At 38.6% G+C, this 11,965-nt stretch overlaps 1 protein-coding gene across 1 annotated transcript; it reads right to left on the bottom strand.

The window, feature by feature from the left end:
- Positions 1-8,933: 8,933 nt before the first annotated feature.
- On the bottom strand, positions 8,934-11,211 carry LOC108794959 (forkhead box protein I1c-like). The gene is made up of 2 exons (XM_018566107.1): positions 10,623-11,211; positions 8,934-9,487 (listed from the first exon to the last, which is right to left on the bottom strand). Exons 1-2 carry the CDS (start codon positions 11,209-11,211, stop codon positions 8,934-8,936), a joined length of 1,143 nt encoding a protein of 380 aa, XP_018421609.1.
- Positions 11,212-11,965: the final 754 nt, after the last annotated feature.

The following is an 11,965-nucleotide window of genomic DNA, read 5'->3' as shown; positions in this document are numbered from 1 at the left end:
GGGGGGGGGTTGGGCAGCAGGGAGGGAGCAGCGGCCTAACCTAATTAGAGAGCCGTCTCTGCTGCTTCCCGTCCAATCGACCAACAGCACCAGGCCCATTATACTCTTAATCGAGCCCTGCTCCTAGTCCAAACCAAAAGAGCAGGAGTGACAATGCTGCTCCTCCATAGATACAATACAGTGAGTGACTACTGTCACCCTAGGACAGCAAGTGAGTTGATGACAGGAAAATGAGGCACAAATAAAGGAAAAAAGGCTAAAAAAGAAATCTAATGCAGCCACCACATCTATGGACTGGTAAGCTGCAAAATATCACATTTTGGGTTTGCAACCCGCAAATGCAGCAGTGCCGTCCGTCCGTTTTTTTACTACGGGCGGACGGCAAGAGGTTAAGCTACCTAGCAGTATTGTGGTTCTAAAGATTATCATAATCCAGTTTTTCTGTAGATTGCATAGAAATGTATGTTACTCATATCTTGCCATATACAATGCTGACGGCTTCGTGCCAGATACCACAGCATACCTTCAGAGGCCTAGTAGAGGCCATGCCTTGATGGGTCAGGGCTGACTAGGGGGACCTAGTCAATATAAGGCGGATGGTCATAATGTTATGGCTGATCAGTGTAAATCTGGATGAAGTGAGAACACCATTGCTCATCCTTTATCCTCCAGATAATGGCTATACTAAGTAATCTCTTCCATCACCCCTAAGCACTAATCCTTCCCACCTAATCTTTCCTGTCCTCTTCTCAGATACCAAATATCCCTCAAAGCACTTTGTGCAAAGAAAATCCCATTAACACCTCCTTTTCTTTTTTAGAGCTCTGTTACTAAGTAGAATCCTCTACACATCCCTTAAAGGACATCTTCACTTCAAACTAGTCATTTCACTTTGGGTGGAAGTACGATGATGTAAAATAAAATGTACATTAGCATGGGAGTTAAATGGGGACATACATTCCAGCCCTGTGTTTCCATTAACCTGCTCCTTTTTCTGCAGTGTAAGCAAAGGGGGCAGGAGAATGCCAGCGGAACTCAGCTATAGATCCTCAAATTATCTCTGAATTGGTGCTGACACTGTCCTGCCGTCCTGCCTTCTGTAGGGTGGATACTGTTGTTCCCCATGGTCCCTGTGTGTGCTGTAAAGTAGCCACTGCTCCATTCTCACTCCTGTGATGGACTATAATCTCACATTTAGTTTACTAATTTGTATTGAGATTGTAGTCCATCACAAGAGCGAGCTCAGAGCAGTGGCTACTTTACAACACGCACATGGACCATGAGGAGCAAAAGTAGCCCCCCTCCAGAAGGAAGGACAGTGTCAGCACCAATTCAGAGATGATTTGAGGATCTACAGCCAAGTGATACACAAATAAGATTCATTTTTGTTAATAGTTAAGTTTCTTGAATGTATTTTTAAGATTTAACACCTGAGTTTAGTGTCACTTTAAGGATCATTTTATTGGGTGAAGACAAACTTTTTAATTGCTGCATATTCAAGTTCAGCAAAAGCACTTGGTTTATCCCTAATCTCCACCCCTTGTATGCTGGTGAGTGGCTGCAGAGCAACATAGAAGATCTCTGGAGGTGGGTGGAGAGCAGCATTCAAATAAAATAGCATTAAATCCCAACTTCAGGGCTCGGGTCCCCATTTAACTCCCATGCCCCATGGAGCTAGATCTGCACGATCATTAAATAAATAAACATTCTTCTTTTTTATAGTGCTCTTGATGCCAGTGATGTCATAGGTCCTCTTCTTCCACTGGCAGTGGACAGACTCAAATGCTGCAACTAGCAGCACCACACAGCATTCTCCTGTGAGTACAAGATGGGGGGCAGAGCCTTGAGGCCCACGGGGGAAGTTGGTGAAATGACACTGGGCAACAGTTAGAAATTCGGCTAGTATACTAGGTTTTTCAGCACCTTTGGGTATGCAAAAGGTAGCTGCATATGCAGACGACTAGATATTTTTCCTTACAAATATAACTGCTCCAAACCTTATTTCAGCTCTCTCTGACTATGGTCAGTTATCCAATTTTAAAGTGAACTTTCAGAAATTGTCAGCCTTGAATGTCTCGCTGACACCTCCTGTTCTTTCTCAGCTGCGTAGTGCGTACTGACTTAACTTTTAAATGGTTGACCCATCAAATTAAATAACTGGGGATGTTCATCACAGCTGATATCAAAGATTTGTACGCCGCTAACTTTGTCCCGTTATTGACACAGATACTGTGGATGGATTTTAAGTCCTGGTCAACGCTTACTATCTCTTGGTTCGGTAGATGTACTGGCATAAAGATAAATATTCTACCTCCAATTCTTTATCTGTTCCAGGCCTTACCGATTTGCTGTCCTTCTGGTTTCTTTCAGCGTCTACACAGGGCGTTAGTGTCTTTTGTCTGGGTGGGGAAGCATCCTAGGATTAGCTGATGGACCCTTTCTTCAACGGAATGTATTACAGAGCGGTTCACTTAAACAGGGTACTGGATTGGTACTTACATTGCATCAATAAGCTCTGGGTTTCCTTAGAAAGACGTACCTATATGTTTCCCTTAGAGGGGCTTCCTTGGCTCTCCTTCCCTCTACCGCCCTTGATACAGGACCACCCTTTAATCTCTACCACGATTTGAACAGCTCGTACCGTATTATGTAATTCCTCACTATCTCCCTCACCCTCACCACTGAACCCAGTGCTGGGAGACCCAGGCTTTGTTCCGAGTATGGAAAACAGTAGTTTTTCTCTGCTTCTTTTGGTGGACAAATTTGAGACTGCTAGATCTTCGTAAGAACGCCACCTGGCTCACGTGTCCGGTTCTCCAGTCTCTGGTAGACCCTCCTTTGGACATGTGGAGCGCCATGGATCTCAGACATTTTCTTTGAGCGATCCCTGACCCCAAGCTTTGGACAGATTGTATACGTTATTTGAGAAATTATACAGGGGTAAATGACCCTCATGGCATGCCATCTCTACTATATACTGTATAAACTACTAGTCTCACCCTCCACGGATACCTATCCCTCGTATTTAAAGAGTTGTGAAGTAGACCTAGGATACACTTTTACGGAAAAAAAAGACATACTATTATTACTGTTCAAATCCTCCATTGCCAGCAAATTTCAGGAAATTGGGTACAAGATGAATGAAGGCCTCCATTTCTGATTGGTGTTGGAGATGTGGTTTGGAATCAGGTACGATGTTACACATTTTCTGGTCTTGGCTACGGAGACCCTTCTGGGACCAAGTGCTAACTGTCAGCGAAGAACTAACTATGATAAATCTTAGGAAGTACGCGGCGGCTTGTCTGTTACACATGTCGAGACCGATTTCCAAATATAAAAACTCCCTCACACATCACCTATTGAATGCTGCGAGGGCATGTGTTCCATTGTTCTGTCAAAAATCTTATTCTACTATTCCATTGTGACTCCCTAAGGTGCGTGAGTGATATGTTATGGAAGACCTGACAGACTCCTTAAGAAATTCGGAAGTGAAATTCTCTTCTACATGGGACTCCTGGCTTTATTTTAGACACTCTGACCGCTATGTTAGTCTTATGACTCGATGAGTGACTTCTACATTCCTATGCACCATTTCTTATTTAATTGTCTATATCGTATAAATTGTATCTGGCTCCTCTTTATGACCTGGATCTGTCGATCCGGGCTGAGTGCTTCCGCTTTACTAGGTGGTGGGAACGGCCTAGGCTCCTTTTTCCTCCAGAGGCACTCTCTCCTTATTTCTCACAGCTTTTCCATGCCTTCCCCTCCAATCTCTCTCCCCCCCCCCTCCCCTCTCTCTCTTTTCTTACCTCTTCTGACTATTCTTCCTGATTATTTTATTGGCATGTTTATTGAGTTTTCGACACCTTTGCTGACACCATTTGGTTTTAATTATATTCACTAATAGAACAACGATGACACCTTAGTGTCTTAGTTTCTGCCATTATTGTGTCTAGTATATATTGTTTAAAGTGTTAATTAGTCATGTGATCACTCCCATTCTAAGGTCTTTGTATTAATATTGTACTATTAGCTTTGGATGTTTGAGCGTTGATGCTTATGTTTCCTACTTGTTTTGTACTGTCTTCAGTCAATAAAGGAATGAAAAAAAAAATGGCACTGGGCATAATTCAACTCAGAAGAGCAGTGAGGCCGTATAGGTGAGCAGGTGGATCTGCAGGGGATAACGCTGAAGGGTGAGCATAGCAGGGGAAGCTTCTACTTTGATTTACAGAACTGCTGGGGGATTCAATTTTTAGTTTTGCAGCACAAAATGAAATTGTGCCTTAACAAAAAGTCTGGAAGACTTAAAGGGAATAGTAAAAAAAAATGACAGAGGACAATTTCACACTAAATAAATAAATAAATAAAGCATTTATAATGCAACTCCGCAAACTATTTTCCTTGATTTACTTTTGTTACTTTTTTATGATGATACACTGTGCATGCTATTTGCACATTTTGCCTTTTCTATATAAGAAGTAAAAGTAAGTCAAAAGGCTCCCATGCCGGAGAATTCTAAAAGCTGCCACATGTTGGCTGTTCAGCTGCATTCCACAGAGAGTAGTGCTGGCTTTGCAGACACCATTTTCTCTTCCTCATTCTCCTTTCTGCAGAGGTTCTGTCATCACAAAGTCCTATTGTTTCAGAAGCTGTGACAGAAAAATCCAATATTTTCAAATACTTTAAGGTGATTTTGGTAATAGATACAAAAATGTCTGCAGAGTCTCTCCGTGGGGTCAGAAATAGTTCATATATAGATGCCAGTCACTTACTAACACTTCTACTAGAGGGAGGAATTAGTATCCGAGAACCTTAGTCAGGGCCGGATTTACTCTCTCTGCTGCCCCAATGCCAGACTCCTCAATGCGCCCCCCTGTATGCAGGCTGCATACAAGTGATCTCGGCGACATCGTCGAGATCACTTGCCCAAAACAAGTGGCGACTTCCTCGCTGTACATTTAGCTCTGCTTGTCCAAAGCACGAATTCCACATCCCTGCTGCCCCTCTACTCCCTGCTGTCCGAAGGCCAGGCCTCGGTTGGCCTTGTGGGAAATCTGGCCCTGACCTTAGTCCATGGGCTCAATTCACTAAGCTATAAAGCATGTGTTATTTTCATGATGATCGTTATTTTCACTCATACGATGGTCTTTGTGACAGAAAACAATGATTGTAGTTTAGTAGTCTGAGCCCCATGTCCTTAAAATATCCCAGTAAGAGGAGACCAGGAGGAGGAAGAATACACTCTTCCAGATGTAAGTAATAGATAACAAGATGGTTCACTAGACCAATTTTGTATGTGAAATAAAAAAAAATTACATTTACTTTTTTTTTAACTTCATTGGAGTATTTGCAATTAACATGTCTGCTAAGTTAGACCATTTAGTAATTTATGACCTTAAAGCACACCTAAACCAAATAATCAATTTGTAATATATTGCAGCTTAGAAGTCCTTAGATGTGCTGGCTGCATTGGTCTGCACCAAGGATAGCCAAACTTCAGCCCTACAGCTGTGGTGAAACTACAACTCCCATTAGGCATTGCAAGACTCTGACAGCCCCAGGCATGGCTTCCAAAGGCAGATGAATGACAGGATTTGTAGTTGCACAGCTGGAGGGCTGAAATTTAGCTACCACTGATGTAGACCAATGCAGCCAGCACATATAAGGACTGCTAATCTACAATAAATTACAGTTTTATTTTGGGGCTTAGTTATGCTTTATGGTCATAACTTACTAAACTTAGCAAACATGTTAATTGCAAATACGCCAATGAAGTCAAAGAAAAGTAGAAAATAACTTTTTCAGCAAGTATAGAAAATATCTGTTAAACTTGCAAGAAATTCTTGTAATTTCCTGTGAAATGAACTGGATAATGGAGATAAACGAAGACGGACATATTTAAAGTCCAGTGTGGGTGGCTGATAACTATAGCTCCCTCTATAGATTCAATCGAAGAGTGAGAATAGCCATCCAGGGAAAGGAAGTGTTTTATCTGCAGGATTACCAGGTAGAAATAAAGGGGGAAAAAAAACCAAATGCAGTCACCACATCTAATAACTGATAAGCTACAATATAGTACAATTTTGTTTTTGGGTTAGGCACAGTCTAAATGATTGGTAGATGGGTATTTAATTTAGTACATTATATTTAATTATAATGTGTAGATTACGTTGACCTGGCTAGCGACAAATTTGTATAGGACAGATAAATCAACATGATAAAGTTTCCTAAAGAAACAAAATTACAGAAAGTGTAGTGGAAGTATAAAATACAGAAAATCAACATATAAATATGTATCACGGTTATGGTTTATAAATATTCGATAAAGCAAAATTCTTTTAAAACATAAACTTTGCCTTGACTATCATGTTTTTATAAATGAGCTTTCTACCTTTGCAATCATTGCAGAGAAATGGTGTTTGGAATGTGGATTTTGCACGGTCTTCTGCTGAGGTTTTTCACCCAATTGCTAAAAAACATAAAGTTTCTTGTATCATCCTACCCACCCTTGACTCAAGTTTTCTTTATTAATGTATGTGTAAAATGTCTTTACTATTAAATAGATTTCTAAACTGATAAAAAATTGTTGATGTGGGCCACGGTAACAGATTCGATTTTCCATTTATCAAAAACAAAAAATCCCTTGATAGTAGAAGAGGCTCATTTTATAATACTCATGTAAAATACTCTACTTTACACTGAGTACAGTCTGCAAATTCAACAATTACTTTTTTTATCATAAAATATGCTACAATGGACAACCAAATCCAAAAGAAGGTTATCTTACACGATATACAACCCACACGCCATACACTAAATATGCACATGCATAGAACAAAAATTGTGACACGCCTTAACTGAAAAGCAATTAAACAGATATAAAAATTAAAACCCAAATTTAACTATGTCAATATCTGAGCTAAGCGACACAATGCATAACAGGCAAACTCAAATGACATAGAGGTCTGAGCTGGTGAACCTAAATCCACAAAAGGCCACAATTGCACCCACTTAGTTTCAAAGAAGAGAGCATTACTGCCAATCAACCTGTGTAAGTGAATAATATTTTATCTTCCAGAAAAGGGCCACACAATTTTTTTGGAAGTATTAAAGTGCAAAAAAAATGTTTGGTTCATTATGAATATAGAGACATTTTGGGGCCTCATTCAATGTCATAAACTTGATGAGGACCATTTAGGAGAACACAAAATAAGGGATGAGTATAACACATGTGAAACAAAAAACATAAATTTGGCATTTCTGGTGCAACAGAAAGAAATTGTCAGCAATAGTTCTTGTAAAGGTAACCAGGCAACATATTGGCTTCTTGTATCAACCTCTTCCCTGCTTGCTATTTACACCAACCCACAATGTGCTCTCTTTAAAATGTGTGTATAATTTCTATATATATATATATATAAAGTGTGCACGTAGCACTTCTCTGGAGGCCTATGAGCAAAATTGCACCAACCTATAGATGTTCTTTTGATACTGGATCGAGTAAGCTGAACAAATCAGATTTTAAAATTTGGTGTGATGCCTACTTAAATATTTTTATTTTAGTTTTGCCAAGAATTAGCAGTTTCACCTGCTCTGTAATCACCGAACATCTCAGTAGTAGAGGTACTGCTCAAGGCCATCTTAAAGCCCTACCACCAGCCGCCAGTGCTATGGCTATAGAGGACCTGTCCTCATCCCAAGTACACCGAAAAAAGTACACCAAAAGTAGTAAACTGAAAGTGAAAGAACCCAACATGTCAACTTTGTTATTTAAAAAAAAAAATCCAACAATATACTTTCATTATTTTTAGGTGAATTATTGGTAGTTTTAAAAAAAATTATGTTATATTTTGAGAATGTTGCATACATTTATGAACTAATAGAAGATATATAATATTAAGAATATATTTGCTTTATCTTAGCACATGCATAGGGTTGTAAAAATTTAAAATAACTTTGCTAAATGTTATAGTATAATTGGAAGTCAACTTTGAATTGTGAATTTAAACTATAATATGAAAGGTCGGTTTTTTTGTAACTGTGAAGGGCCTTACATATGCCTATCCATGTATAGTGCAAACACATATCAGAACCCTTTTAATATACCCTCATGTTTTAGCAGGCAGTACCAATAATAATGCCTTTGAAAGCAATAGTTGCATAAAAGTTGTATAAAAGTTGCATAAAAGTTGTATAAAAGTTGCATAGAAGTAACGTAAAAGTTAATATTGTCATACGGTTTATTGCAAAAAGGAAAAAAAAAAAAACTTCAGTTAGCTTGGGTAATATATAAAAACACATGAAAAACAGGACTCAGCATAAATAAAAAGCAGTAAAAAATGTCAATTCCTCCAATGTACACAATGTAAATTGTATATGTACAAGAACAGTTTTTACAAAACAGTAGGCTGTGTGAGGCTTAGTTTAAAAATTGCAAAATATTTGCATTATTTTAATTGTTTTGCAATATTTAAAAAATCAGTTAAAAATAACAATACAACATTGCATTAAAACAGGTCTAGTGTGTTAAAAAACAAACAAAACATTATAACTTGAAGAGATAAGAGAACAGTATTGGAGGGTATTATTTTTTTCAAATCCCTTGTCGCCAATTACTTGCTTAAGGCAGATTGAGTTATTAGAAATTCAGTCACATTTCATATTGATATAAAGTTTAAGGCAGTGGTGCTGGAATAAGTGAAATTTTGCTATTGTTCAGGATTCCAGTGTTATCAGAGGGCTATTGTTCTTGGACCACCATCAAAATGGTTTCAGAGTCTAATACTTTGCTTAATTATTAATACTGGAATCACATTCTTGAAGAGGTCCCAACCCACAAGTTTTATTACTCCTCCATTTTGGCACCTGTGGGCATATAGCTTGGCTTAATATCCCAACAACTGTTTCCAGCATCATTACATTTCTTGAAATTAGACTTCGCTCCCTTCCCTTGTGTATATCAGGCTGTTGACACTGAAGGTGTTGTAGAAATGGCTGTTGAACTGGTTACTCTGATTGGTGGAGCTGGCGAAAGTGTTGTAGTAGGGGGCTCGGCTGAGGTGCAAGCTGTCCTGTATATCTGCAGATGGCTCCACCACAGAGCCTGAGGTGAAACTGCTTAAACCAGTAATGTTCCTCTGTGAGAGTTCATTCACCAGCCCCAGAGACATCTGTCTGTTCACAGAGGTAGAGTCCAAGGAGGTCATGCTACTAAAAAAGTTATTCAAGCAAGGGGTAGAGGTGATGGCTGGAGGAGAGGTGCTTTTCCTATCATCTGCGGTCAATTCCATCTCAGGGGATGAAGGGGTCAGCATAGATGAACTTCCTCCATCTTTCCCCCCTAAAGCAGAGTGACCTTCTTCACCTTTACCCGTGACAGCTTCAACATTGCTGGATTCTGATCTGCGCTTTCTCTTCCTGCGAAAGTTTCCATTGTCAAACATCTTCTCGCAGTTGGGGTCTAGAGTCCAATAATTTCCTTTTCCTGTTGGGGAAAAAAAGAATAAAATTGAATAACAGAAATGTAAATGACACAAGTAAAAAAAAGTAGGCCTTGATGATCAACAATATGTTGTCCAGTTATAAATCTCAGTCAAACTTACTGAGGTTAGAGAAAGACATTAGGTAGTAATTAGAACTTAGTCACAAGACGTCATGTAAATTGGTTTCTATGTACTACATTAATCTATAACTTTTATTTTTTGTAACCATGTTGGGGACTAAAGGCTTTTATCAAAAATTGTGTGAATAATTGCTAATCCTGCTGACAAAGGTCCGCATAAAGCAGAAAGCACTGCCAAAGTCACAGATGAGCATCTAATGTCTTTGGGCACCTTAGGGGCTGATTTACTACACAAAATAATTTTTACATTTCTTCTGAAGACGAGCAAACTCGAGTTAATGGGAAAAATAAAACTTTTTTCCCCTTAGTTTTAGGTTATCATGCATTGTTATTGAGTGCTTCTTTGACATTCACTGTCAAAGGCTTGGCAATCAACATTGGATACTATAGAGGCACTGAAAATGACATGTGCACAGGTTCCTTTTGTGCCACTATTCCACTGTGGTATTAAATTAATGTAGAATGGCACCTATACATAACTGCAGATCTGTACTCACAAATAGACATGACCCAAATGTAAAAAATACAAGTACTTATTAATCTTGTAAAAATAGCTTAATTTCCAAATATAACAATGATTTAATGGCTTTATTAACACATATTATTTGATATTACTTAAATGGGAAATAAGAACAAAACCCTAAAACATGTTCATTATTTACAGAAGAGATCCAGAGGCAAGTTAGGATCAAACTTTATACTTTAGTTTTTAACATATAAAAATAATAAAATATATGTAGATGGTAGAAATTTTGATTTTCAGTTGCACAGTTTCTGAAAAGACAAAAGTTAATATTTTGTCTTTTCAGAACTGAAATAGTTAACTGTCATCTGAGTTGTTTTAAGATGCAACTTCTTGCAGTATAGAGTAAGTAAAGCAAAACCAGTAAATGTTTAAATTAAGGCAGAAACACAGAATGATTTAAACAGAAAGTTTTGAGAGCAGAAAACTAGTTTTTACATTCCAAAATTCACATAGTAAATATATATATATTACCTGGGTCATCCTCATCTCTTGGAACTTTCTTGAAGCAGTCATTAAGGGACAGGTTATGCCGGATGGAATTCTGCCATCCCGCTTTGCTCTTTTTGTAGAAGGGAAAGTTGTCGGCCACATACTGGTAGATCTGGCTGAGGGTGAGTTTCTTTTCCGGGGCATTTTGAATGGCCATGGCGATAAGAGCTGAGTAGGAATACGGTGGCCTCACAAGCTTCAGCAGTTCTTCCTGGGAGGCTATGGACAACCATCCAAGGTCCGTCCCTCCAAAACCTGATGAATTTGGCAGGAATTGTCTCTGGGATCCATATGATGGCGGCATGTAAGAAGCTGAGTTGTTGCCATGAAGGTAACTTGGTGAACTGTTTACTCCAGGCCCACCGAGCCACAAATAGGGGTTTGTTGATGGTGTATAATCCCCTATACCGTAATTGGGTGCCCTCTGAGAAGTGTGCAGATTCTGATGGTGATACATGCTGAAATTGTCGCAATAAACGGCCATCTCCGTTGCTTCTTGGGCACTTTTTGGGTGAGGTTGCTGGTGTAGAGTTGCAGATCTCTGATGAGCTGCAAGATGAATTGAGTTCATACTCTTTTAAAAGCACCTTCACACATTCAGGTGCTTCTGGCAACAGGTGCCTGATGTATCTGGAGTGCTGTCTTTATAAATCCCCAGTCAAGTGATCCTCCCTGCCTGAGGCCAGCGATGGGTGTGCTTTGAGAAGTTATTTCATTCTCAACAGCCAGTTGGATGCCTCAGTTGAAAGACAGGGGAGTGCAAAATGAAGGGTTGATCACCAAAAAGGCACCAGGAAAAACAATCTGTCTTTTCTCATTCATTGTTCTACTGATCTGTCTGCAAAGACACTTTTTTTTTTTTTAACATGCTGACTACTCGGACTTTGAGAGTTAAACTAAAAGTTGTTATCTTCAGCTTCAAAAGGCAAGTTTTGGTCAGAAGAGAACTTGGCAAAATATTTGCCTAAAAAGAAACTATTAACAGATTATTTTATATTTTCATTACCTTATGTGATATATAATGAAAATATACTATTTGGCATAAATAGCCTTGTATGGGATTTTTCTGCAGAACAAAATAATATAGCAATACCTAAATCATACGCAGAACAAATACTAAATCATATAAAAACATTAAACACTCTGCTGCAGAATTTCATAAAAGCAGAGTATCTATTTTTTTATATATCAGGTAATATTTATTTTATCCTAAATCATGAATTCTGAAAAAAATCATCTCTTGTATACTTATAAAATACTTATGACATGTATTAGTTTTTAATTTGCTTGTTAAATGTTTTATGCATATTCTCTAATATAGTAGA

This window comes from Nanorana parkeri, unplaced genomic scaffold (assembly GCF_000935625.1).
Source record: "Nanorana parkeri isolate BGI_ZX_2015 unplaced genomic scaffold, ASM93562v1 scaffold919, whole genome shotgun sequence".
NCBI classification, from domain to species: Eukaryota; Metazoa; Chordata; class Amphibia; order Anura; family Dicroglossidae; genus Nanorana; species Nanorana parkeri.
The sequence above is the reverse complement of the archived record's forward strand: the minus strand, read 5'-3'. Positions and strand labels throughout refer to the sequence as shown.